The sequence below is a fragment of the Sceloporus occidentalis genome, unplaced genomic scaffold (assembly GCF_023333645.1).
Source record: "Sceloporus occidentalis isolate IW3139 unplaced genomic scaffold, rSceOcc1.0.p SCAF_15, whole genome shotgun sequence".
In the NCBI taxonomy this organism is placed as follows: domain Eukaryota; kingdom Metazoa; phylum Chordata; class Lepidosauria; order Squamata; family Phrynosomatidae; genus Sceloporus; species Sceloporus occidentalis.
The window spans coordinates 15,433,072-15,460,252 of NW_028316995.1; the positions used below are offsets into that span (position 1 = coordinate 15,433,072).

The window sequence follows — 27,181 nt, forward strand, 5'->3', positions numbered from 1 at the left end:
GCTCATTCGCACATAAGAACTCAGCGACTCGGCACGCACAAACCAAAATATATTATTACCCCACATAACCATCGATCGTGTATTATTATTATTAATTATTATTAAGCCAGGAATATCATCTATGTTTGCGTACAAAAAGGCATGCAAACCAGATGATCGGTGTGATGTGTGCACTGTACATTCTTTCTGCTCAGTACACGCATGCAGAGGTACTACATACTTAAACTTCTACCTCGTTCCCCTCAATTTCCTAATAGATTGTAAGCTCACAAGAGCAGGAACCTCTTCTCCTTCTGTAGTAGATGTCCTAATGCATGGTAATGTTGTTCTTAGTTCTCCTTTAGTAGAAGTTCCATAGAATCTACAGGTGATCTATACCATGAGTCCTGTCCTCTGCATGTGAACACAAGACAGAAGATGCCTGTTGAGGGTTATAAGGTACCTGATCATCTTCTTTTCATGCACACCGGCGTTCTTTCACTAGAATACGGTGGGAAGGAGGATAACAGGCAAGTGACTTAGATTAATGCAGAATAAAGGCTGCAGTTTGTATAAGATGGCACTGCTGGAAGAACAAGGTTCCCCAAGACTACTTTGCATTGTGTTAAAAATCAATTAATAAAAAATATAGAGCTGTCATCAAATTTAGTGGGAACGGGAATATGTTAGGACAATATGAGATGATTTACATAGGTAACAACACTTTCATTTAAAAAAACCCACAAAATAGTAGATGTCGCAGGGACGTAAAGCATATTATCTACTGCTATGTATTAAAGGAAACATGGATCCGCTGTAACAGGTACGCCAAGGTAGAAAAAAGCAAAATCGGATTTCTCGTGTGATGTAGTAAGGGCCGTAGTGCTATAACACGGCTCGTACCCTTTCTCCATACTTGTACTGGTTCTGCATCGCTGGTTACCCGCGTTTGAAGGGTGATGACTGGCTGTTAGCAACGATGCCCTTTAAACTGGAAATCTCTGCAGACCTGTTTATGTATTGATTTTCTTCTGTTTATTGCAATTGGATGCTTTCCTAAGGAGATAGCAATTTTATTTTCACCTGTCAACGCAATTACATTCTTTTTTTTTCAGTTCACAGAAAAATATTGCAGGGGAGATTATAATATCTGACAATGTGAACTGAACAATCGGGGACACATCAGGAAATTCAAAAAGCTGTAAAAACTGCACAAACAAACAGTGGCGGCAACTCATAAATTAACACCAAAATCATTAATGTTTCCACGCGTGATGTTCTGACGACTTATACATTTTTCCGCTCCGGTTATTTGTCTCACATTTGCCCCATATTGTATTTGGAGGTTATATAAATGTTCCAGATCGGGCAGGAAGGTCAAAATTTAAGTCCAAAGGCAACTTCTTATTGGCTTTCCAGTGTTCTAATTTGGAACTCTGTATTCCAAAGGTCTGTATTCTATGGTAGTGAATGTGTCCCGACAACTAGGGGACAACTAGGTTATTGTGGTTAAAAGAATAAAACTTGGTAAGGGAACCTAGAAAACGATTTTAGACGCCTGTTAGTATAAGACGGGTCCAAGTCATTTTCAAGACTAGTTTGCAAACTAATTAAACGACACGTTAAAATATATTTCCAAATAAATAAATAATCATTGGGCTACATACATTCCTACCTGAACCTTTCTAAATATTTATACACGTGTGCTGCAATGTAACACTTTAACAATAATCGTAAAGGTACATGCGATGCATTAAAACGGTTATAACTTTAATAAAAGAGCGTCTGGGTTTACATGTATTCATAGAACGAACTCGCCGTGCAGCTCCGTTAAGAACATATATTACATTCTCTTTATACATTGCAATGCACCTTTAACCACAATGATGCTTTCATGCATTGATGTTGTTGGTTAAAATGATAATTCTAATTAAGATGGTAAGTGGAATGAATTATAAACACACTACTGTTGCAATTAAAACACACTCAAATTCTGCAAAAAGATGTTAAATTGCTGTTTGTGGGGCAGTAGACGGTAGGCGCTATCTCCCCCTACAGGAGACCTTGAAGAATACACATTTACTCAACCATTATTTATTGTAAGGGAATATATTTAAATGATTCCAGGTCTTGCAAACATAGACAAGTGGTTGCTGTTGTAATTCAAGTAACTCAGGATTCTTTTCTCCATCTCTTTTCTGTATCCATTATCCTCAAGGACTCTCTTCAGGTATTTCTTAGGCTGCTCTGAGAGATTTAATTTGTCCTGCACCACTTCATGTGTTAACTGGGTCATTGATGGTTGGTCAGGAACCTAATAGTAGAAGAAAACAATCCACATTAACGGTCACAAAAATGTTGCTACCCGGTTATTCTGAATGGATAATGTTAAATTCTGATATTTGTCTAACGTTCTGGAAGCGTATAACTGAGGGGAAGCCATGTTTATCATATGCTGCCCGTCTTGACTTCCACGATGCTCAGTCACTTGTTGCACTCCTGCATTTTTCTAGGCTGTCAGAAGCTTGGGCTGAGACTCTAAGAGGCAACTTCTGAAATTTCACCCAAAGGTCCACATAACACGGTGGAACACTGAATACACAATAAAAGCTTGGAATCTGTTTTGAATGGGTGGCATTATGAAGGGTTTGGCGTAGGCAACATGCTTAAGTCATGCTATGTTACATGTTTAAGTCATGCTATGTTACATTAACCATCACCAGGTGCGGGGTTCAAGAATTCACAGTGTTTTGGAAGGTACAGGAAGCCTGTAAGAAGCCTGCCCGCTCCCACCCCATCATACAGGGGCGAGGAGAACACCGATCAGCCCCATGAGATTCAGTTTTAGGAATTGATGGCGGTAAGATGTGTATTTATCAGTTGGGCTAATGTAATACTTGATAACATGTCAGCTGAAATATTGTATCATGCTGACACATTATAAAGTGTTCTTACAATAATAATAATAATCACAGGCCTTTAATTAACAGAATGACTGATTTAAACAGGGACAAAAATTCTGAGGCAAGAAGCAGACTTTTATAACCTGCCAGGCATATTAATACAGAATGATGCCCCCGGTAAGGACAGTGAGATGATCTTTCCAGTGTAAATCATAGTGGTGAATAAGACTGCAATGTCAGGGAAGGAAACAAAGTTCTGCAAATGTGTCACCCTGCATCGGCAATGTCAGGATTTTAGATCAAAAGAAGCACATCTCCCTATCCGTCGTCCATTAAACAATGCTTGGCTGCCCTGTAAAAATGACTTTGTCTCTTGGGAGGCGGCGAGCTGAACATCAGCATGTAGAGCCTGGTGGATGGTTCTGGCTGGCATGAGACGGGGAGGCAGCTGGCCCCGGCAGCCTCACAGCAGGAGTTAAATGCGTTTGGTGGCTGTGGCTACCCGAGAGGATTATCTGACGCACTCATGTGTGCACATGGGCACCCTCACAGCTACTCTGCCACACAGTATGCAAAATCTACCGGCGTCTGTCACCTCGGAAATGCTGAAATATACAGAAATAATGGTTTTGATGGCATTCTCAATGTGAATAAACTCACAGTAATAATATTCCCACTTCCCTACACCCTTCACAATTGCCAGGAATGTAACATTACTTGAGGCTAGTTAGTTGGGACATCAGTGTGCATATGATGGCTGGAGTGTCCCTTTAAAAGAGATGACAATAACCACCACAACTTTCTAGTGTGACTCAATCATAACATGACATACTTATACGGCCATTACGGCAGACAGAACACTATGCTGGAGCATCATCTGGCCATTATGGCAGGCGGAGGACTATGCTGGAGCATTCCCTGTCCATGCTAGCAGCTGGATACTATACTGGGGAACCCTGTGACTACTAGAGTATCCTCTAACCATCCATTACCATCCTAGGATTCACTAAAAGAGCATCTATCCAACTAACCTGCCATAACGGCTTTAACGCGCATAAACAGTCACTGTATCCCTGAATGTGAAAATAGCTACGTTTGAAATTAGAAATCTAAACAAAACACCAGGAAATAAGGATTAACCCCATAAGGTTAATTGGAGCAAATTTTGTGTTTTTGCTATGTCTTCCCACTAACTCAATTATATATTGGGGGGGGGTCAGGTAAACTAGCTGCAGCTGTCCAGCTGGTTTAATGGGTTTTAAGGTATTTGTTTTGGAAAAAGGAGTCTATTTTCCCTCTGTAAAGCTGTGTTCAGTGGCAGTTGGTGGCAAAGCTTGTATAATGCGACTCTCATCTAAACTCATGCCTTCTAAAGCTACTAGAACCAGAGAAGGGGAGATATTACAGTCACGCAAGTATAATCATGTTAATAGAATAAATACTTAGCCACATTTTATTTGTAAACCCCACTGCATAGCTTTCAGTATATTTTACAGTAAAATGTAGTATTTTGTACAGTGGTGGGTATGCTGTCTATATATATATTATACATTGGCCTCTGTGCCATCTTATTAGATCCAGTCTGTGTATCAGTATCCATAATAAGTAGTCTGATGGTTGCTTAGGGTAATAAATCACAGTCATGCAATGGCATGTTTTCACATTGACATCATTTACATATCTATGCTCCTCACGCAATTCAGAAACCTTAATTACTACTAAAAGCCACGGTGCTTTAGACTTAATGATGCCTTCCATCAGCAATTAGGGATATAGCAATGTATCTGATGATAATACTAACAGGTCCGCGAGTCCGTGTAATAAATGGATGCAGTTTGGAATGCATTCAAAATGACAAGTAAGTATATATATATAACGCCAGCTCCTCCTACATCACCCCACGGGCTATTCTTGTGTGTGAGTATATATGTATGCATATATGATACAATTCCAAAGTCTATCCTAAAAACATATAAATTGTCTCAGAGGAAAGGGCTGAGAGAGGGCTTTGGGTCCTGAAAAGGGACTGTCCCTCCTAGGAAGGGACAGTTGGGAGGTATGCTATGGCAAGTTATGTTCATAATTATTGACCGAGCCTGTTTTCGTGAAATTGACTGGAAAGAAACTTTTTGGAGCGATTTGGAGATAGGGTGAGCTGTGATAAACCTGTCGCCCCTGTAATAAGGCGAGGGCTGGGGATGGGGTTGGACTGTACTCTATGGAGCAGTTGCTTGCAGTAAGTATGGCTGTGTAAACACTCGGTGGGAAGGCATTGTGAGGATAAATGAGTGATAATATAACGGTAAGATGCCCTTAGATAAAGCTGTCCCCAGATTGTGTTTGCAGCCATGAACAGCTCTCACAATGAATATTACAAAGGGATTTACATTTGCACCGGCTCACAAAAACAACCGTATGTCAGATGTAATCTTAGATTACAGAAATCGGACACCCATTGCTGTTCTGCTGAAGACGTGGCCTTCATAAAAGTACATATAATGAGGTGTTTGTGGGAAGAGATCTGGGAGGAATACATATTAGTAATTCAGGCTTTTTTATGATGAGCTCGTTTGTAAACATGTTTTTTTTTATGAGCTCGTTTCACTAGTTATTTCGATATGTATCGTAAATCCTTTTCATTTCAGTTATATTCGTTTGGTATTGTCTTAAGGTTATATGAAATATGTCTGTGTGTAATATTTGTCACAAAAGCAGCAACTACGGAAGGTATTTCTATGTGTTACACGGACACACACCTGCTTATAATCCTCTGCTATTTGAGAAGCTACTTCTTGTGACCTGAAAGCATCTTGGAAGATTGGAACATGGCACCGACTGTGTCACTCGTTACACAAAGTGCAACGTAATCACAGATATATTAATATACATTATCCATAAATGGCATCAAACATCCTTCTGACGTCAGCTCAGGTTAGTACCGTCCCTTAGTGACCGCAGTCCAGCTAGAAAAGGCCACGTTCAGCAGTACAGAACACTGAATGTACTGCATTTAAATTTATGTAAGTTTCCCTGCTCCTCTATAGGTTCTCATGCCACATGTGGAAAATGGGGTTGAAGTTCTCGTTTAAATCTATAGGCATACCTGGGAATTTTCGGGGTTTGACCCAAAGTCTTCGGGTGAATTGCTGCTTCATTGGGTCTCTGGGTCAATCTCCTCTTTCTCCAGGACGGGTCGAGGTATTCAGCCATGCCCACTCCCAACCCATGTTATGCTCTCTGACTAGCCCTGTCCCTCGTATATTCACCATGCACCCTGTGTGACTAGCAGATCTCTTTTGTGCGGATAGTCCTGCTCCTTGGTAAAACAACTATGTCAGAAGCTCTGGTAAATCTACCCTAGGATGTCCCCATATAGGCCCATAGGCCTCCTTAAAGTTCCATGTGTCCATTTAAACCAAGGATATGCTAAGAGAACAGAAAATCTATTTTATGGTGTGTTGCACAACCGTATACAACTACTTTAAAATGTTTTTTTGATTTCTTACTAGTTAATTCCAATAAACAAAAGACTTCAGATATTATTTGAAGATGGTCCACCTGACCCCAGGGATACTAAACCTGGAAGCTCTCCCAGCCATTGAGGAACTATCATTCCTATGATGCCTAGCTAGCTATAAATACAATTCTTGGATTGCAGGATGAACATCTCAAAATTATTTCCATTATATCTGAAGGTCTACCTCTGTCCTAATGATAAAGAGCTTTGCCAGGTTGGTATCTTTATATGAATCCCGCTAACTACAGGGCAGGAATCTGTGTCTCCATGTGTAATTATGTCTCTGTGAAACTGCCCCCTGCTCCCTCTGAATCCAGAACAGCACGTATAAAGCCGTGTAGTGCTAATCTGGGATGCAGCTACTCCAACACCTTTTCAAGAAGAGGAGATGTTAGTGATTTTCTTACTTTGTTGGATGCGAGGATCTCACGCAGTTCTTTCTTGAAATCAATAAACCGATCGTGATAGATGGCCATGCACCACGGCTCCATGAAGTAGCTGTTTTTCAAAAGGAGGAGAAATTGAGTTATCCAGTGAACCACTCATTAACAGCTAATAAAGTATTTACCTGATTTTTCTCTTTTATTTAATTTTTTCCCCCCATAATTTACAGCTCAGGGCCCATCAGGATCGTTTGTTCATAAAATGCCTCCCCATAACAGCATGGGCAATCAATTTTTTTAATGGATGTTCCTGATGTACAGCCAGCTCTTGTAATTACATCTAAAGTGGCTTAATTCAGAGCTGTGGCAAGACCCAGTGAAGAATCCTGATTTTATCAGAATCTGAAAGCCCAAGGACCTGTAAAAGACCATGTCTCCATTATCCGGCCTCATTGGAGAAAAGCAGATTGTAGGATTAACTGAACTGCTGCATAAACAAATTAAATTTGTGTAGACAATGACACAAATGTTGTTCGGCATTAAGGTTTCAGGATTAATGCACGGCAGAGAAACAGGCCTCCGCAGCGCAATGGCAGAGTTGCCGGGGTCGGTGCTCTTCTTTCTAACTTTCTTGTTTTTATTAGGAAAGCGCATTATAAACATTATAATTCATGTATAACCATGTATAGCCTCATCTCCTTAACCATAAGTTTGGTCTGCTTGTCATGTAGACGTCTATTCTGCTGCCCTTCATCGCTAAAGTAATAGCAGAATAATAGCCCATTATTTAGTACTGACAGCGCTGGAACGGTAATACAAACAGATAGTTTATTCAGCGTCACTTCTTAATGAAGCGCTGATATTTTCCCTTTGTATCTTTGCGATCGCGGTGTAATTGGAAAACAATATATCAGTATTCTGTAGGTTGCTGTGAAATTGCCATGTGATTTATTATTCAAAAGTGAATTCAACATTTATTCTTAGTGAACAATGGGAAGGTGCAGGATTAGTCATGGATTGTGAATATCATTTCCATCCCCCAGGACAAAAAAAATAGCACATTATTATTATCATTATTATTAGCTTTTGTTAATATAGCGCCAACAATTTACGCAGCCCTTTTTTTTAACAAATCCGTGATAACACATTTTTTAACATATGACCTAGGATTCTGATCCATGATGTCATCCTACTCCTTACCCGCACAGATCTGAACTGATACTTTTCAGGTCTGTGTTGGTTTAGAGACATAATGCATCCCGGGTAGGGTAAACCTGGTCCCCAAATTATCCTCTAAAACCTGATAAAGAAATTATATATCAAGAGCTTTTTCCTTTTCCTTTAAATGGACAACTATAGTGAGAACAACGTTTCATAACAACATAATGGCAGTAAAACTTAAAAAGAATACAAGAAATACTATTTTCAGCTCCCACACTCCCCATATAGAACGCTGGGCACATCTGTATTCCATAAACTATGTAACGGTTTGCGCATGCGAGGCAGCCATTTCTGTAACTGGCGTGGGCATTACAATGAATAGTGGCGACCATTTTGTTTATTGCCAGTGGCCATTTTGCACATGACTTGTTTTATATAGCGCCATTATGTTCTGTAGCGCTGTACAATGGGTAAACAGGAGACAACAAGTAGTATGTAACATAACAATTTGACTTACAGAGACAAGAGGTGAGGAGGGCTTTGCTCAAACAAGCTTACAGTCTAGAGGGATTTAGGGTGTATTACACAAGAGGTAAAAGCTTCGTTGTTAGGGATGGAGCAGACACACTAGTAAGTGTTTCAGAAGAGGGGCTAGGGAAGGCGAGCTAAAGGAATATGGGAAGAAGGGCGCTTATGTTTGTAAGTGTACTTAAAGGAGTGGGCCTTGAAGGATTTTCTGAAGGACCAAAGACCGGGGGAACCCAGGGATTGTAATATGTTTTTAGTAATAATTATTTAATACTGTAAAATCCCTATTCGGTCATATATTTGTTTTTTATCTGGGGACCTGGCCACAATCCCCTCGCTGTTTCATCAAACAGATTGTCAGCTGCTACATATTAATTTGTTGGCTGACTAAATAACCTCCTTACCCGGAGAAACAAAAAAGCTTCCTGCAAGGAAACAACAGGACATCATATGTTTTCTATAGGTGTCCCGGTTCTAGGAGAAATCAGTTACCCCACTGTACGGTGAAATAAATATCCATACACACCTTAGATCCCCCGTACAATGCATGGGGGTAGGCAGGTGTGGTAAAGGGGGCAGGTGGACTGTCAATTAACTTCTACCTGAGATTGAATTACAGAGCTAAACTGAGTTTAATTGGACGCACAAAGCATCTAGCGTAGGAGAATGGAATGGAAGTGAGCAGTTGCGTGGTTCAATTTCCTTGTAGTTTACGTTTCCCAATCTTTTAATCTAGTAATCTAATTTGTAGTCATTGTCGGAGGCACTTATTTTGGGAAAACTAATTTGAGACATTAATCACTTTCCTTCTGGTATTTAATGGTTAATGTAATCCTCAAATTGTAAAAGGTTAGTAAAAATGAAAAAAAAGGTTAGTGTAAACGTGAAGCCTTGTTTTTACAGGTAATCGCACCAGACTTCGGACTAGCTGGGGGCTCATGGACTCCCTTATGTATAAGACATATGTTTTTTTACAGCGGTTATTATTATTATTATTATATTATTTTTTTTTACAATTTTATATATAATGAGCTATGCCACCATAAAGGGCTTAAAGTCCACTATTTTCAAGGTACTTCAAGAAGGGCATTCAGGGTTAAATCAATTTATTAAAACCGCCTAAAGCTTCTGAATGTGGTTTTTCCATCTGTGTTATTTCTTCGGAGGTGTTTGGTTTAAAAGTAAGCGACTATCTGACCCCAATGAATATCTGTGGCACAAACTAGCATAACAATAGGTTTTCCCTCCTTATTCTAAAACCAACCAGCTGCCACCAGAGAGAGAAAAAACCCAAATGATAGTGTTAACTTAATGGGGAGGGATAAATCATATACATCACAATAGCAGGATGCTGAAACACCTTTCTTTGCATATGTATTTTTAATATGTCATTTTATTAAAATAAAAATAAAAATTAATAATAAAAATAAAAATTATTAAATCTGTGAGCACAACGGACCCCAACCAAATAGATGAAAAAATATTTCAAATAACTGCATCTAAAAGAAGGCAGGGACCACCAGAGATAAGTATCATAGAATACATGGACGCAAATGAAATCTTTCATAGTAGGTATCATTGCCTTTGTGGCCACAAATGCTTACTTTTTACACTATGGGAATAGCCTTAATGTTTTCACCATTTACAAATGACCTACCAAGAAATGATTCAAGAACCCAAAGTTGGATATCAAAACAAAGTCAAATTTGAAACCGTAACCAATTCACTGTAAATGCTCTCCAGGATATACCTAAAAACTGGAGAAACCTCAATGTATTCTTCTTGGTAAAATAGTTATGTGGGTAGATCAGTAAGGCGCTAATATAACAGAATATGAAAAGTGCTACGTCAGACATGCACCCCATTAGCAAGAAGAGAATAGAGGCATGCTGCAATGTACTACGGGAGAAGATCCACGTCCAGATGCTTAATATTTTTTAATACAAAATAAAAAAAAAAAAACGCATATTAAAAACACAATGCTAACGTAAAAGCCGCTTTACTGCTGCCAGGCTAAATAGAAATGCCGTATTTTCCTAGTTATTATGTTGCTAATCACTGGTTCACTTAAAATCAGTTGTTGAACCCAACAAGCTGATGACGACCACAGATGATGATATATACTGTAGATACCTATTATAGAACCGGGGGGGGGGGGGGGCAATGCCTGTGCAGTATGGATTCATTGCAAAATTCTATCACTATCACCAATAAATTCTTTATAGGAACATAATTGCATAATTAAGCCCATTGCTTGTATTGAAGATAAATAGCCCCTAAAAACACAAATCCTATATTGATAGATCTAAACAGGTGGCCTATTTCCAACAACTCTCAGTAATTATGTTTTTTATTCTATTTTTTTTATGCCCTTTTCGTAAAAGAAAAAAAAAAGAGAAATAAAATTGACAAGATTATCAGAAATAAGCAGGCAAACTAACAAAGGATCACATGGCGATACAATATTACAGCTATAAAGTAGAGCTGAGAGAAAGGAAAACGATGAATGCAATTTAAAAGGCAAAGAGAACGAGATAGGACCTTTCATTTGAGGTAATTGCAAAGTCGATAAAAAAAGTAACCTGACACCTCCTGTCTTGTTAGGAAAGCGTGGTGAGTAAGGAAATGCCAAATGAAGCTCTGATAAGGAGAGCAAAGTAACCATGACTTCAGCATGGAGCGGTTTATGTAACTGCCAATAAATGACATTTCTGCAAAAGGCTCAGATCAGAGTTAATGTATCCAGGTTAGAAACCAAACAAGAATTCCAAAGGGCACCAGATAAAGTCACAATTACATCCAATTAAAGGATGGGGATAGGATAACGTTCAATGATAGAGGATAGCGGGGGGGGGGATAAAAAACATGGTGCATGGATGTGGAAAACAGGAAAAATGAAACATCAGAAAGCACAGAAGAGATGTAAAGCATGATGAACGAGCTTCCATACAATACTTTTTACTCTCTATCATGTTTAGGCAAATTAACCGTTTCAGATCTTTTTATTCTTTTGTGTGAAGGTATAATCATGTAAAAGCAACACAGAATTTTGGGAGGCTATTTTCCACGGCAACAAGCTATACGTATACCTGGGAACTTGTAGGCTCTGGCTACCGGGAGCCTACCCTGGCGGGACGCAGCCAGGACTGCTCACTGATGTCAATGGAGGTCCCGCTGATGTTAGTGGGCGGTCCCACTGATGTTAGTGGGCGGTCCCACTGATGTTAGTGGGCGGTCCCACTGATGTTAGTGGGCGTTTCCACTGAAATTATGGGAAACACCCCCTCTTGAAGGGAAAATGGGCAGGAAGTGGGGCATGTCAAGACGCCGCAACCCAGAGAACTGGAGAAGTTCTCCCGAGCCAAACCCAGGGAGTTCCCAGGTATCCATATACGAACCTGCTTTTGGGTCATATGACAATTAATACTTTCCAACAAAAATTCTGAATGAGGCCAAGGTTTATGTGATTAAAGAATTCAACAGTACTCCAGCAGAGTAGGAAATTTAAAGTAGCATATTTAAAGGGACATTGTACCTGTATCTGTGTATGCAATCTTAAATGACCGTATTTCATACAATTTCCACTGCTCAAAATCAGACACTTTACCGAGCTACTTTAGCAGTGACATTATGGCTTAGTGCATTAGGTCAGTGTCATGACTGAAATATTTCCTTTCCAACTGCTAGATGCTAGATGGAAAGATTTCATGACATTTCCTGAGTATTAATGACATAATGGGTATTAGTTTCTTTCCGTCAACTGTTCTATTTCTATTCTATAATCTTGCTTTACACAGAATTTTGCTCCAGATTATTCTCAGATTCATCCAGTTTTCTGCCCACCCTCTTGCCTGTAAGTATGTTTACTTCTTAAAATGTCACAGGATATAAACGTAGATATGCAAGTGACATAACCAGCTGTGAATATTTGTTTGTTTTAGGAAAAAGTGGTATTTTCAGCCACTTTTAGAACACGGGCAAAAGTTTTCACTCCCACCTCTAGTCCACAGAAAAATGGGGGTCACACACTGAGTCTACATGAAACCTCTCCATGGGCTCTGTCGATGTTTCCATGGGCATTGAGGCATACTGGTGGCTTCTCTGGGTGATTACCACAGCGTAGAGCCCTGTGTTTTCTTAATCCCGCTCCCTCATTCATTCCCTCATTCACAAATACTCATTCATTCCCTCATTCACAGATACTAATCATTCACAGATACTCATTAATTCCCTCAATCACGCATACTCATTCATACAAACTCCCCCTACCCCCTTACCTGAACTGCAGATTACTGGGACTTGCAGGTACATTGTCTGACCGCCCACTCCCGCCCACATCACCCGATAAACTGCCCGCACCCACAAGTTTTTTGAAGGGTCCTGCATCCCAATGCAGTCCTCTACCTCAGTGTGTGTCCGTGTCTAGATCTGTATGGAGTAGTTTTGCTGTGTGCAAAATTCAGCCCATGCTGACCTCAAGCTGCATCAGATTTCACCTTCCTAACTCAACAGCCAAAACCCGGGGCACTTAGCATTCCTGTCAGTCCTTTGTTGCCAGGCTTCATTTTGTTAAGTATATTCCATGCACAACGCTATTTTGACCCCTGTCTTACAACAATCAGTTAAAATATGAACACTGGGAGCCCTATTTAATAGCAGGTGTTTCTAAAATATCTTCTTGGATTAGAGTCATTTTGATTGCATTATGTTATCTTGAAAATGTCAGCTATTTCTTACCTCCCATGATGGCTTGTTATGTGTTCTGTTCTGGTGTTTGGGATGATAGACTTCTGGTGCTGCTTTTGGACACTTTTTTGTTCTGCATCTCTTCATGAGAGGTTACTTATGTACATCAAATAGTGAAGAGATTTTGCCTCCTGTTATGTTAGCACTCAGTGCTTTGAACACTTATTTTGAAACAGCATTTTTCACATACACTAATGTGCAGTGATGTTCAGATTATGGTTTTTGACCTCTAAAGAGCCTAAACAAAATACTAATGATGTCAGGGGTTTTTCCCCTTGTATTTGGTGATTTTTTAATGAATTTTATACAAGTTTTGGATTTTTTACATATGTAATACAGCGGTAACCAAAAAAAATAAAAGTTGTTTTAAATATATTTAATTTCTGTGTATGTTTATTTCATAATAATTAGAAAGACCAGTAGACGCAACTAACTGAAATATTAAGTCAGGGTGTTTGGCTAGGGTGAGCTCAAACACATACTCATGATAAATTTGTAAAAACATTACATGAAAATTATTCTGTTTCTGTTTTAAAACGGAAAATAATACAATGTTTTTAAATATTTGTCATCTGATTCTAGTAATAAAAATTTAGCTTAAAGTTTCCATTCATCAGGCCTGGACTGGCCACCTGGCACACCAGGGAAATGCCCAGTGGGCCACTGGCCGATATCGCCTCACACTCCCCAGATCTGACACTCCAGCAGCAGATCAGGTGCTGTAGCATTTGCCCGGCATAAACCCGTACCGTGCGCCCAGCCCTGGTACATCTCTGCAGCATCAGCAGGACCTCCCGCAACGAAAGCGGGACCTCCTGGCCGCATTCCCAGGTACAGTCATCAGGCAGCTGCGGGCCTTAAAGTTCCAGGGACGCCCCATTATCTCCAATCTGATATCCAATTAACAATTCTGTTAACGTTTACTTCCTTCTGTTCTCCAACACTTCTTGGCCTACGATTGCCTGAGAATATAACTGCATTTAAAGTGAAATGCATGTCTTGCCTAAGTGTGGTGGATGCTTTTTTTTAGCCTTTTCTCCCCCTACCATAACCTCTTTCCCTCTCTTCTTTCTCGGTTTGCCTTTCACACCATTTTCAATGTGATGTTCCAATACTTCAGCCCTGGAAGTTTGAATAAATGTTTTAGTTTTAATAAATGAATTTCGTTATACTAATAGCTGTGAAGCCAGCATTTTCCCTTTAACCACTTGAATGGCGGTAGTAAAGATTAAAAGTCAATATGCTCATCTAGTGTCACTAAATAAATATCAATGGCTCTGAACTCTTTGCCTCCGAGTAAAGATCAGTAAAACCTCTAACTGCGGCGGGTCAGTTGTAATTAAACAGTGAAATCAAGTGTTCTTAGTCACATCTTTCCTCCGTGCTGCTGTTATATGCTCTGTTTATTAAATGATGTGACTTTTATTGTAATTTACAAATCACAGAACCAAAAACCGTTTAAATCTTGTGGCTAATGGTGTCACCATAAAGCCTTGATGTTATTATTACTTGTTATTAGTACATGCTCTTTAATTTGTATTCCATAGATCAGAGCAATGTAATTCGGTTTATTTCAGTAATTATCTAAAGGCCATTAGGGCTAGAAAAGTATCAAGCATGATGAATGACACAAAGGAGACTATCTTTCTTGACAAGGTCTTGGGGGTTTTTTTCCGGTAATTTTCAACTGTTTGTCGTCTGACCTTCTGGGAGGTTTTTTTTTCCGCAAAGGGATTTTAAAATACATTTGAAATAATATTTTATAGCGCTATTTCATCTCTAGGGCTTAGGGTTATATCCAGCAGCTTGTAAAATCTCAGACAATGCTTTTAACAGACCACCAGCTGAGAGGATATGTGCCCAAGAATTACTTGCCATATGTTAGGGGTTTTTTCTCGGTTGCAATAACATCTATTGACCTAGGATGAACAAGCCAGATAAAATGTCAAAAGGATTGTAAGCGTGTTATATTAAATAACAGTTCTTGTTTACAGGGGGAATGCATTCCTCTATTCAACTATATAGGTGTTGCTTCACTTTATCATAGTCAGTGGATCCTGATACAATTCTGTTCTCACCTTTTTTTTTGGTTGAAGTAAATTTGCATTATGAAAGTGTGCATGGTTTTGTTTTAACCCATTTAGTAGCACTGTCCTAGAACACAAAAGGCTCTGAGAATTTTCAGTGCACTTTGACTAGCCACAAAAAACATTTCTAACTGTTAGGGGTGGAAAGTGAATAAAAAGTACAGAAGTGACCTCTGAAGCTTATGCCACTCTACAGCTTCCTCTGTGAATGCTGATCCACCAAAAGGTATCATATGCCAGTTTGGGCGAAGTGCATCCTATAGAAGCCACAGGTTGTATGTAAGTGTCTTCAGACTAGCAGGTGGCGTACTATATTTTCCCAGAAAGATAAAGGGGTCACTACCCAAGAGCTTGACGTTGATTACATAGAACTGTCACTGAATGCATCAGTGGTTTGATTCTAAAGAGAAAAAACACATACAAAAAACTGAGGAATGGTTTCTCATTCACACCTTGAGGTTGGACAGCATGCAGTTCTCCAGCTGAGGACTATAGGTGACCCAGCCTTGGTACATCTCAATAAATATCCAAGGTTTAATTTTGAATTTCCTCTTGAACGACATTCTGAGAAAATTCACCTCAAATAGCTTGGAACATTATCAAATAGCCTGAGATAAATGCTGGAACAGAGCAGGCTGAATGTTAGCTTGGGTCACTTAGGAGTAGTCAGCAGACTGAACTCAGATTGATTACATCAGAGTTCATTCAAAATGGAAACGGGGCCAGTTGTCCTAGCAGCTCAAGGTCAAATCCAACATCTTTCTTACACAACATGGAACAAATTAGTGTTTAAACCTGTACACCGCTTGTATATGGTGTCAAATCTGGCCATTAGCAAACGTGTAATGCAGAATGGAGATGTATTTTCATAATAACAATTGATGAAACCAACATTAAGACGGAGGTTATCGTCTATGCGGATAATTGATAGCAAACAAGAAATGCCTTCTTACATTTTCACATTCTTCTCTACATTTCACGCCTTGTTACCATTAATTTGATTAATTTCACAAGCCCTAGGGAGTTACATATATCAGACATGTTAATTATATTTACCATTAATGAGTAGTATTTCTAACATTCTAACCGTAACAAACAATTTTATTCTTTATTTTTAGATTAATGTGAAATGTGCATCATCGCTAATAATGTAATGACATGTCCTGGCTCCGCCTCCATCCTACCTAAGCCCTGCCCACTTTCCCATTCATGCGCAGCTGCTGTTCTCTGCATGCGTTTGACAGCAAAATAGGAAGTCAAGACGGCTGAGACACAGGTGCCTTTGGGGAGCTGTCCTGGCTAAATCAGGACATTTGCCAGATTTCCATTTAACCCATTTTTTTATTGCACTGCTGGGAGTCTTTAACTAAAGCAGATCAGGAAATGATTTAGCCGACTGCATGCAGTGGAAAGCCTTTCTCTTTGCATTCTCTTTGTAAATGGAATGACATTTCGAGGCTAAAAGTTAAAATGTGTACTTTTTTGTCAATAATCAAATAGCTCTAGTATATGAGGTTAAATGCTGATTTAAAAAAAATGTGCCGTCCAAATATCTACGTGTTACTGCTATAGAATAGCATTAAATACATTTGCAGCACTAACATCTTCATATGACCTGTCGACATTGTAAAAAAAAAAAAATAATAATAAAAGAAATATCTAACGCAATCTTAAATTGTTCTGCATTTCTTTTTATTGATTTTATTTCCGAGCGATGAAATTAGTAGTTTGAGGCATGTTTGCCATTTAATTCCAATACAAAAGAGAAGTTGTTGCGGCTGTATTGCTTCGTATATTCCTCTTCTGCTATTCTGCTGCTGGCTTCGGAAAAAGCACACCTATTTACCACCAATTAGACCGCAGAGTGTACTGAGTGGCATTAGTCCCACTCAGCTACTCAGTCAATACCATAGCTATCCCATTTCCTAGTCTTTTGCTGGGGAGGAAAAAAAGCCTCATACTGTCTGAAGGGCCGGAACAATAGGACCAAGATGATACAGCTTTTATGTAATTGTGGACCTACTTATCCTCAGTACATTCCAGAAAGCAAGGTTTTTTTCTTAATAAATTCTATGGGGTTTTTTTCCCATTCTGAGAGCCCCCATTACATATGCACCTTGCATCCCACATTTAGCATAATCTGATTAGTAATTATTATTTTGTAAATCTCTTTGTCAAATACATTCGTATCTTTTACCAGGTCTTCTCAGAAACACTTATTATACAGCATCACGGCTCATTCTACTGCCTTAATGTCTCCATTAGCCATTATTGGTTTGGCATTTATTATAATTATCTCATTACAAATTCAATTTCATCTCAGCATCTCATTAAAATTGCAATAATGATTTAATCACTTTTAGCCTGATGCAAACAATAGTCCATATAAATTGGGTCTAAGTGAAAAGGGCTACAAGGTCAAAACATTAGCATTAGTGCCGCGGCTGCCTGCCAGGAAATATGTAACGCCGGCCCCGGCTTGCCTAGGTGAGCGGCACTGCAAAATGATGAGCTTTTAATGTGGGCACAAGTGGCATAGACTCAAGAGTACAGATGGGTCCATTTGATGTCCGAATTCTGCCTCAATTACATCCCTTGAATGCAAAGCTCATTCTTTGGTAGATAATGTTCTTTCTGTACAATCGAAATGTTATTTTGTTGTAAAAATTATCTACTTTTGCTATAGGGTCGCAAATGGAAACTAATGAATATAGGATAGCAAAAAAAATAATGGTTTGCGGAACTACTAATTGCACTGACTGCATTGAGCATATGTATGATATGCTCTATGCGCTATTAGGAATTTGGATCTATTATTGCTGCTAATGCTCCAAACACATGCTCCAAAAAGATCTGCCCTTACAGGGGAACGCGTTCAAGTGTACATTTTTATTAAAGAGAACTTGCTGCCCATGAAGTAATAGTGACTGAAGCTTCTCGTGGACTTCTTGCAATGTGGTATGTATAGTAACATTAATTAAGTTCTTGTAAAGAGCGTTAACGATCAAACGATCAGGTCTCAGAATAACAAGTACAGCTGGCAATATGTTATTGCTACACAGAAACAAACTGATACATTTATAGCATGTAGTTCAATTAAATAACCTTTATGTGGTTATTTCAATTGAGTATGATACTTTTTCTGAGCATAAGGCCTAACAATATATCAAAATTCTATTATTTAACCACATCAAGAGACACAGAATGCTGATTCAAGCACTTTTAACCTTTTCAACACCAGTACATATTTAATTATTAAAATAAATTACACCCAGGCTACCACTCGCACTATATAAACTTCATTGATCAGTATAATCACACTTTCATTTATTATTTATAAACCTTTGCATACTTACTGGTTTAGCAAATGAAAACGTTATTTTTTTCAAGGCGCTTAGCACATTCTGATTATAATAGAACTAAAGTAACAAGGATCTCTATGGATTTTTATGGCCTTTTTTTAAACTGACTTGAATTTAATTTGTCAGTTGAATTGATCTGATTGGATGAGGTAAGGTTTATTTTGATCTTGAAAAACACACAGTGGTGTAGACACGGAATCAGCCTTGTTGTGCTGGGATTTTGAGATACGCTTGCTAAATGTCTATGTACATTTATTTTCCGATTTTTGCCATGGAGATTGTGATCTGTTTTTTTCTTAAAGAAAGTATGGGTTTTAGACAGCTCATTAAACAGTGCCCAATGATGCTGATTTTGCTTTGTATCTTAGTGTGCACTTAAATAAAAAAAAAGTACACAAAACAAAGCCACAAATTCAGCGCATACCAAGGAGCTGAATCAATTAGTCTGGATAGCATTTTTAACTCAAGAGAACGGTATAGTTAAAAATGAGACCATTTATTGGCTAACTCAGAGTTTAATTGCAATCTTTCAAGACCAAGGCATCAATGAAGCTAAAACAGAATTTCCTAAATACAAAACACAGTTGTTTTACTTAAAGGCAAAATATACACAGAGATATTGGAGATATACTCACCAGTAAATTAACTGGACTAACAGAGATCTAATAGATAGATACAGTTCAGTCAGAGCATATTTGATGAGTCTACTCCCTGGTTCAGTGGGGCCCCCAATTTCACCAAGCAACATATCTCACAGTGCCACCTTCGCCCCAAAGAGCTTGTGAGCACCTCTGCCCCAAGCAGCTTATCAGTGCCATCCTAACCCCCAGTCTGTTTGTACCATGTTTGTCCAAGCTTGTCAGTGCCCCTAAACAGCTCATCTCTGCCATCATTGCCCTCAAACAGCTTGTCTGTACCTTCTTTGCACCTTGCAAATAGACACTCTGGCACACGTATGAAAACACACTTACACAAATTACACACACTTACTCATACTCACTAACAGACATCTACACATTCATTCTGACACACACCCCATCTCACCCCAAATACACATCCATGTTCATACACACATAGAGTTATTAAACTCTCAGTTGGCCAATAAATGGTATGATTTTCACTATACTTTTCTCCTGTTTTTCCATGGCTAACACGGTACAAACCTTTTGACCATTTTTAACTCAAGCTATTCATGCAATTTGAAGCCTTCTCTGAATTCACTGATTCAGCTCCTTGGTAAGCATAGATAGGACTACTAATGTATATATGGCCATATACTGTTACAGAATCCCCAAAGTTTATGCCTTAGATAGTTGTTTCTTGAATGGTATTTACTGGGTATGCAATTAGTTCTTGCTTTGTTTTGTGTATTTATTATTATTCTAGCACCAACCTGGAAATCTGAATGTGTATGCCTTTTAAGCTTTTTATGTTGTGAGCTACCCTTTTTGTATACTACACCTGAAATGAGCATGTAAATTATAATGCTGTAGTGTTCTAATTACAATGGATTGAACACTTTCCCATTAATCCCTATAGTGGATACATCCCACCACCTATTTTTTTTCTATTTTTTTTTTTCATACATATGAACGCTTTTATTTATCTATATCCCATTCAGGCACATGGTAATGTTAGAAGAGCTAATGCCTGACGAAACATATATCACAAAGCATTCATGATGGATAGAAGAGCACTACAGAGTAACATGACAGTAGAACAATGTCACCTATTTATTAATATTTGAAATGAACATCTCTGCCTCTCCTTTTATCTTTCTTCTCTCACCCATGATAGTGTTTGTTTCAAAATGCTTTGAAGCATTACTGCATCCCCAGAAGGTCACTGTGCTTGACTACTGTAAGATAGGAGCGCATGAGTACCTAGGTAATGCATGTTATCACGTCTAGCTATTGACTTGTAAGTAGCACTTATAGTTCTTGTCCTAGTCAGGTTCAGGCTGATGACACTGGTGACCACAAAAGACAGACTTGGACAAAAAAGTCCTCTTTTTTTGCAGCTCTTTGTTAAAGATTTCTTAGAAACATAAAATGGTATCAAAGTGTTTTCTTCTCCCTTATGCTGCATCTCCTTTCAGATCTTGCATGAGTCGCTATAAATCTATAAAAGATTTTTAAAATGCAGCTCTCCCCAGAATAGTTTTTGTTTTTATTTTTTTTTATCTAGGGCATCTGTCTTTGTTATTTATCTTTGTTGCATGGTCTCCTGCGAAAGCAAATGACAGTTTTACAATTTTCTTTTATTTTAAAAACCTGAAATTTCTGCTTTCTCTATACAGAGAAATGATACTGCTTCTCAGTTCTAAAAATATAAATATGTTAATTAATCAGTTTTTTTCCATTAATTGTTTATATAAACCCTGCTAAAATGAGTGCTGCCACTCAATACTATTCAAGAAACACCCATCTCAGATATACATATTTTTTTCATGACTATATTGCTTACTAAGGAGATGAATGAATGGGACTGGATTGCATTTTTAACTCAAGACAAAAGTACAGTTAAAATAATACCATTTATTGGCTAACTCTGAGTTTATTAGCAAGCTTTCAAGACCAAGTTGTTAGCTTCCTTCCTCGTGCATTAACGAAGCTAAAGCAAAACTTCCTAAATGTCACAGGTTTTAAAAAAAAGGTAAAATAAACACAGAGCTGTTGGATAATATTCTCAGCAGTAAGTTAGCGGAACTTACAGAGATCTCATAGATAGATACAGTTCAGTCAGAGCATCATTGATCAGTCTAAAACCATTTGACACATGCCAGATCTATGAAGGTGTAAATGTTAGCAGGAATAAGTTGGTTGTGCCTGAGGAAGGGACCTAACAACTTGGTCTTGAATGCTTACTATTAAACCTTTGACTATCATGCAATTTAAAGCCTTCTCTGGACACTCCATTGAGTCAGCTCCTTGGTAAGAAATATTGCCATGACAAATTAAATAGGAGTCCCCGAGCTTGGGCTACTTTTATGTAGTGACAGGCTAACCAATATTGGCCATATAGTGTGACGGAATCCCCAAAGTTTATGCCTTAGATATTTCTTGAATGGTATTCGCGGCATTTGCACTGAATTCTTGCTTTGTTTTGTGTATTTATTGATTATTGTTCTAGCAGCAACCCGGGATTCTGAATGTGACAGCTTTTTAAGTGACACTTTTACATGATGTTATCATATTTAATTTAACCAAAGTGGTTTACACATATTACACAATTATTGTTTCCTTTATTCTTTTTGGGGAAAAATAACATTATTTTGGAAGAGGCAAGGTTGTGACAAGTATTCTGATTTGTGAGCGCGTAGATTTAAACTATTGTATTATTTTTTCTCTTCTCTCCTCTATGGATTCACTTATAATGCGTTTGAGCACCAGTAGTGTTGTACATAGATGGCAGCTTAAATGGGGAGGTCATGTGACTTATTTTTAGACGCTATTTATTGTCACAGTGTTTATGCACAATACAGGGGTCACTTAGAAATGTCCTTGTTTTTGAAAGAAAGGCAAATTTATTCCATTAAAATAACATCAAATAATCAGAAATACAGCGTAGACGTTGTTAATGTTGGAAATGACTATTGCAGCTGGAAATGGCTGATTTTTAATGGAATATCTTCATAGTGGTACAGAGGCCCTTTATCACTCCCATCACTCCTGTGTTCCAATAGCATAGTGTGTTTGCTAAGTTTAAGTGGCAGCTAGAAATTTCCTTATTTTCTTAAAAAAAAAAAAAAAAACACAGCTAAGTGACCCCAAACTTTTGAACGGTAGTGTACATTTGAGTTAAATTACATTATATCGTATCTGAAATCAGAGGCTCTAAATCATGCCATTAGAAAACGTGAAGCTACACAAATGACGCTTTTATATGCATTGTGCTTCTTATCTGTCTGAAACCTAATCGCAAAACACCAATTTCCTGTTTTCTAGCTTAGGGTTTTTAACCAGGTGGCACACCGATTTGCTAATATCCAAGTGCAAATAAACAAAATTGAAAACAGAAAAGTGTTGCGCTTAATTATCTTACCTGAAAAAGTCTGCGATCAGTCCCTCTTCAAAGCGAGCACACAGGTTGTTCAGTAGCCGCTCGTGCTGGCCGTAAAGGCAGATGAAATTGGATTCCGGAAAAGGTTTCAGTGATAAACACGTTATTGTTTCCACCATGTTGTACTGATTGATGTGCAGTCGACAGTAATCACCATTCACTGCGCTCCCGGTGACTAACTCGTGCCCCTGAAATATAAAATTAGAGAGACGTCTCTGCTTAATGCATTTAGTAATTTCACAATTTAGTTTTATTACGATAGTGTACAGCAATGAAGTCTGTGACAAAGTGGATCCAGAATATATGTAGCTCTTGATCTCCCTTTATGAAGTCATAAGAACATACAGTATTCTTAAACGTGTTCTTAAATAAACTTATGGTAAAAAAACAACTAACTTTTAAAGGGATCACCAGACATGCTTGAACTTAAATATTGTTTGTTCTCCGTTTCTATCTTGTCTCCGTTGTTGTAAAAAAGGTCAAAGGCCATGCGTAGACACAGCACGGATACTTTCAGCCCTCAGATGTTGATAAGCACCATACATTCAGCAACAGGGGATTGAAAATCCAGAATATAGCCCAAAGCACTCAATTCACTGAGCTTTAGCTAATGGGAAAATGTATCCCAGAGACGGTAGTATGTGCTATTCACATTCCATAGTTTGTGCAGAATTTAGTTGCTTGGTTACAAGTTCTGCGATGCTTGCACACAGCACACTGCTTGTACATTTAGCAATGTTTGCCCTCTTCTACCGCTACACAAATTATTTTCATGATTGGGGTAATGGATTCTTAGTATATTTTTTTAAAACTATTTTCTTCGTTTACCCTGACAAAAGAAAGCCATAGCCAGAAGATACATTTCAACATGAAGCATGCCACTGTTCGCAAAATATTTTATGTTGGCTACCTGAGAGCAGAACATCATTCATCTATCATTGCTTCAGTATCTGAGTACTGGAATATATACATAACTTGCCTGGTGCCAGGTTTTTACTGTAAAATAACAATATATGGAACACTCACAACCTTATTGTGTAGAAGTTACTAGCAAGACACCCATATAGAATTGCATAAAGTTTAGGAGCCAGATCCAAACATCTAGAAACCATGGCTAGCTGGCTCATGGGATTTGCCATGCCCCATCTCAAACACACAATGTGAATTATCAAAAAAGAAAACAGTGATTTTTTTGTTTTTACTGAACTGAGCTGGGTGGGGATCGCTGATCAGTAAAAAATAGCCTTTAATTAAACTTTATAGCCAGGGATATTGGTTAGATACAGCTAGGAAGATAAAAAATAAACAGGATGAGCTCAAAAAATCTTTTTAAGATATGTACAAACCGCTTTGTTGATCCGACTGATGATGTGAAATCTTTTTTCATTCAGGGGGAAAAAGCATTTTTGGAAGCCCTGTAATAAGGTAGTTCCATCTTCCGCATCTGATTTGAATTGCCACTTCCCTGCCTCTAACATCAATAAAAATAATTTGAAGTTAATTACTTACGTAATTTGGCTGTGCCATACGAGCTTGTAGAGGACACGGAATAGCAGGTTTGGCTACATGTAAGTAGTAATACCCTCCAGGAACGATGCCACCTAGGGTTGCAGAGCAAAGGAAACCAAGATTAGTCCAATGAAAATAATTTCCGGCATGAGAAGGAACTACACAATAAAATGTCTGCGTGTAAATATGAGTGAGCCCTCCACCTGCAACCAGTGAAAAGCACTAGAGGTTACATATATGAAGAGCCAATCTAAAAAAGTACTGATAGTGGTGCAATCACCGTCGCACGCAATGGAGTGTTCCTGTCGAGTGCTGCATTTCACAACGTTGGACTAGAACTGATCCTCGTAGATAACCCAGACTTGATACCAGTAGAAAGATGCAGTGGGCATCTCAGAGGTATGCAATGGCTCAGGCAACACCAATTTGGCTTTGGAATATTAAATATCTGCCATGAAATAACTTATACAGATAGCATGACTTTACGGTATTCTTCATTTTGCTTAGTACGTTGCTTGTACAATATTTTCAGTATTTTCCTAATTGCCTTAGCAAACCAAGAAATACTGTTGTAGCATCTCAATAGCTAAGCGCGCCTAAATTCACATTGCAGAATAGAGCATTGATGCTACACTCAGGCTTAGCCAAAAGGCAGAAAACAATGTTGATAGCAGATTTCATTTATAACTGGAGCAGAAGGTGTGTCTGAGTAAATGGTAGTCAACCAAAACAGTATGTTGTTAAACAAGCAGATATGTTGTTGTGACACAGATTAGAATTTTGGATATGCAAACCTTGGATCACGGGTCCTTGGTAGATTGGGATAAGTCTGTCAAGATCATTTGGCAGCTCAGTGGCTTGCTCAAGCGTTGGATCAAAAAGATGCAGCATATTGGCAGCAAGCTGGAATCCGATTTCTTTTGAACTGAAATTGCTATGCGACCATTCATTTGCATAATACTTTTTGGAGTACTTGGTTAGGGATCCTGCTGCCCTGATGGAGGAATCATTTGTGTGGAAAGTGGGATCAATTACCAGCCTTCCATCGTACACCAGACACGCATTATTTATGGCTCGGAAGGCGTCATAGTCTATAGTCTTCTGGGCAAAGTTAAATACTGCCTGGAAAGGAAAACAAAAGTATTATTTGTTATTTATTGTTTTATATAGCGCCATCATATTCCATAGCGCTGTACAATAGGTAGACAGGACATAACAATTTGATTTACAGGAAAACAGATGAGGAGGGTCATGCTCAAACAAGCACCCAGATCTAATATCTATATGTTTATGTATATTTTATATTTTTAAGAACATTTCCAGAATTCCACTCTATTATGCAACTCCAAGAAATGTATGACCTCAGTGAATGGCTGCGCAGAGTTAATGCAACCTGTAGTGTTAAGAGTACGCATAGAGTCTGCTCACATATTGTAAGCTGGGTATAGGATGTCAATACAACTTCTGGACTGGCCTAATGTTGAATGCAATCTTAACGTAGAGAATATGAGAAATGGAGGGACGTGGGCATGGTGTTAGCACCGGAAAAAGGAATCCTAATAACATAACAATCTAACAATAAAAAACACAAGCAATAGATTAAAACAATTACATTCCATGTGACGTTTCCCATTTAATTCCCCAGTATGTTCTTTTTACTTACTAAACACTGTAATCTCAGTGGCTTGGTATCAGTGGTAAAAGAGGCACTTTGAATCGGGTCTGGGTGGCCACCATCATTCCACTGTGCTAGCTTACAGCTGTAGTAGGACGTGACACCAGCCACTATTAAAGCTTTCTGTACAGCTTCTTCTATTTCAGGGTTGTTAAAGCAAGTAACGCAGGAAGTAAGTGGAGGTTGCACCAGATGGATGCGGGAGCCACTAATTCCGAGGGACAAAAGGGTGGAAATTGTGGTGTAACTATCAAGTGTATTCCCATACACAATGACATTACCTAAAACAAAAAAGAGAAGCGTTACGGGGCAAAGGTAGATGCTCTATGTGACTCCCTTATTTATCTGACGGTGGAGACAAACGAGATTGCCTAGCAACCGAAAATAAAATAATCTGAAGAATTAGGACAAAATATCCCACAACCACAGACAGCGCTTAGCAGCGATGAATAGTATTTAGCAATATCCAAATAATAGGCAATATCCTGGGTACAAAAAGTATATACTTTAATGCTTTGTGGTTCAGTAATAGAGTTTCCATGTAATTGTTTACAATCCTTGTTACAGTAATTAATTGAATCAATGCCAGCATAATCTTTTTTGGATGTACCGGTATTTGAAAATTAACCCTTTAGGTACAAGAGGAGTGCACACAATGTGAATTTGCAACTAAATTGCTTATGCACAACGTAAAAATTCCTGTAATTGTTGTTTTTTGTTTTTTAGCATTTCATTATTATTTTTTAAAGTCTAAGTATACATAAACCATAGCTTTACAACTGAAAAGGTAACCTTATTTTTTAATTTGTAATTAACTACTTAGACACTGATAGGGGACAGTAGCTCCAGTGATAGAGGGGAACTTGTTGAATATAGTTAGGCGGCTCTTCCGCACATCTTCTTCTTCCTCCACCATTGTTTCCGTGCTTGTCATGGTAGGAAGCAGAATGCGTGGTGTAGTAAAACTATTGCTCTAGCTCTCTCTCCTTCTTCTTCCTCGTGTGCTTCATCAGTAAAAACTCTAGTCTGCACAGATAGAAACTGATCTCTTCCATTAGACCAACAAAAGGAGGGTCTCTAGCAGTTCAGAAAGTCTGGGTCAGTTGATATAAAAGACTCAAAATGCACTCTACCCTCACTGATGATTATGTTGCCAGAGTCCAGAATAGCATTGTAAATGTTGCAGTCCACAGAAGAGATTGGTTGGGGTGAATCAACAGCAAGGCACTATTAATAGTGAAGAGTACACTACTGCAGTGGCGCACTTTG

At 38.5% G+C, this 27,181-nt stretch overlaps 1 protein-coding gene across 1 annotated transcript in view; it reads right to left on the minus strand.

Annotated features, from left to right (window-relative positions):
• Positions 1 to 2,092: 2,092 nt before the first annotated feature.
• The window catches only part of LOC149303295 (cilia- and flagella-associated protein 61-like), a 92,372-nt gene continuing 67,283 nt past the window's right edge, over positions 2,093 to 27,181 (minus strand). Inside the window, exons 21-26 of the mRNA XM_089481424.1 lie at positions 25,901 to 26,193; positions 25,032 to 25,359; positions 24,238 to 24,329; positions 22,711 to 22,916; positions 6,807 to 6,897; positions 2,093 to 2,293 (exon numbers count right to left, since the gene is read on the minus strand). Coding sequence (XP_089337550.1) covers positions 2,093 to 2,293; positions 6,807 to 6,897; positions 22,711 to 22,916; positions 24,238 to 24,329; positions 25,032 to 25,359; positions 25,901 to 26,193 — 1,211 coding nt within the window. The remainder of the gene's footprint in view (positions 2,294 to 6,806; positions 6,898 to 22,710; positions 22,917 to 24,237; positions 24,330 to 25,031; positions 25,360 to 25,900; positions 26,194 to 27,181) is intronic.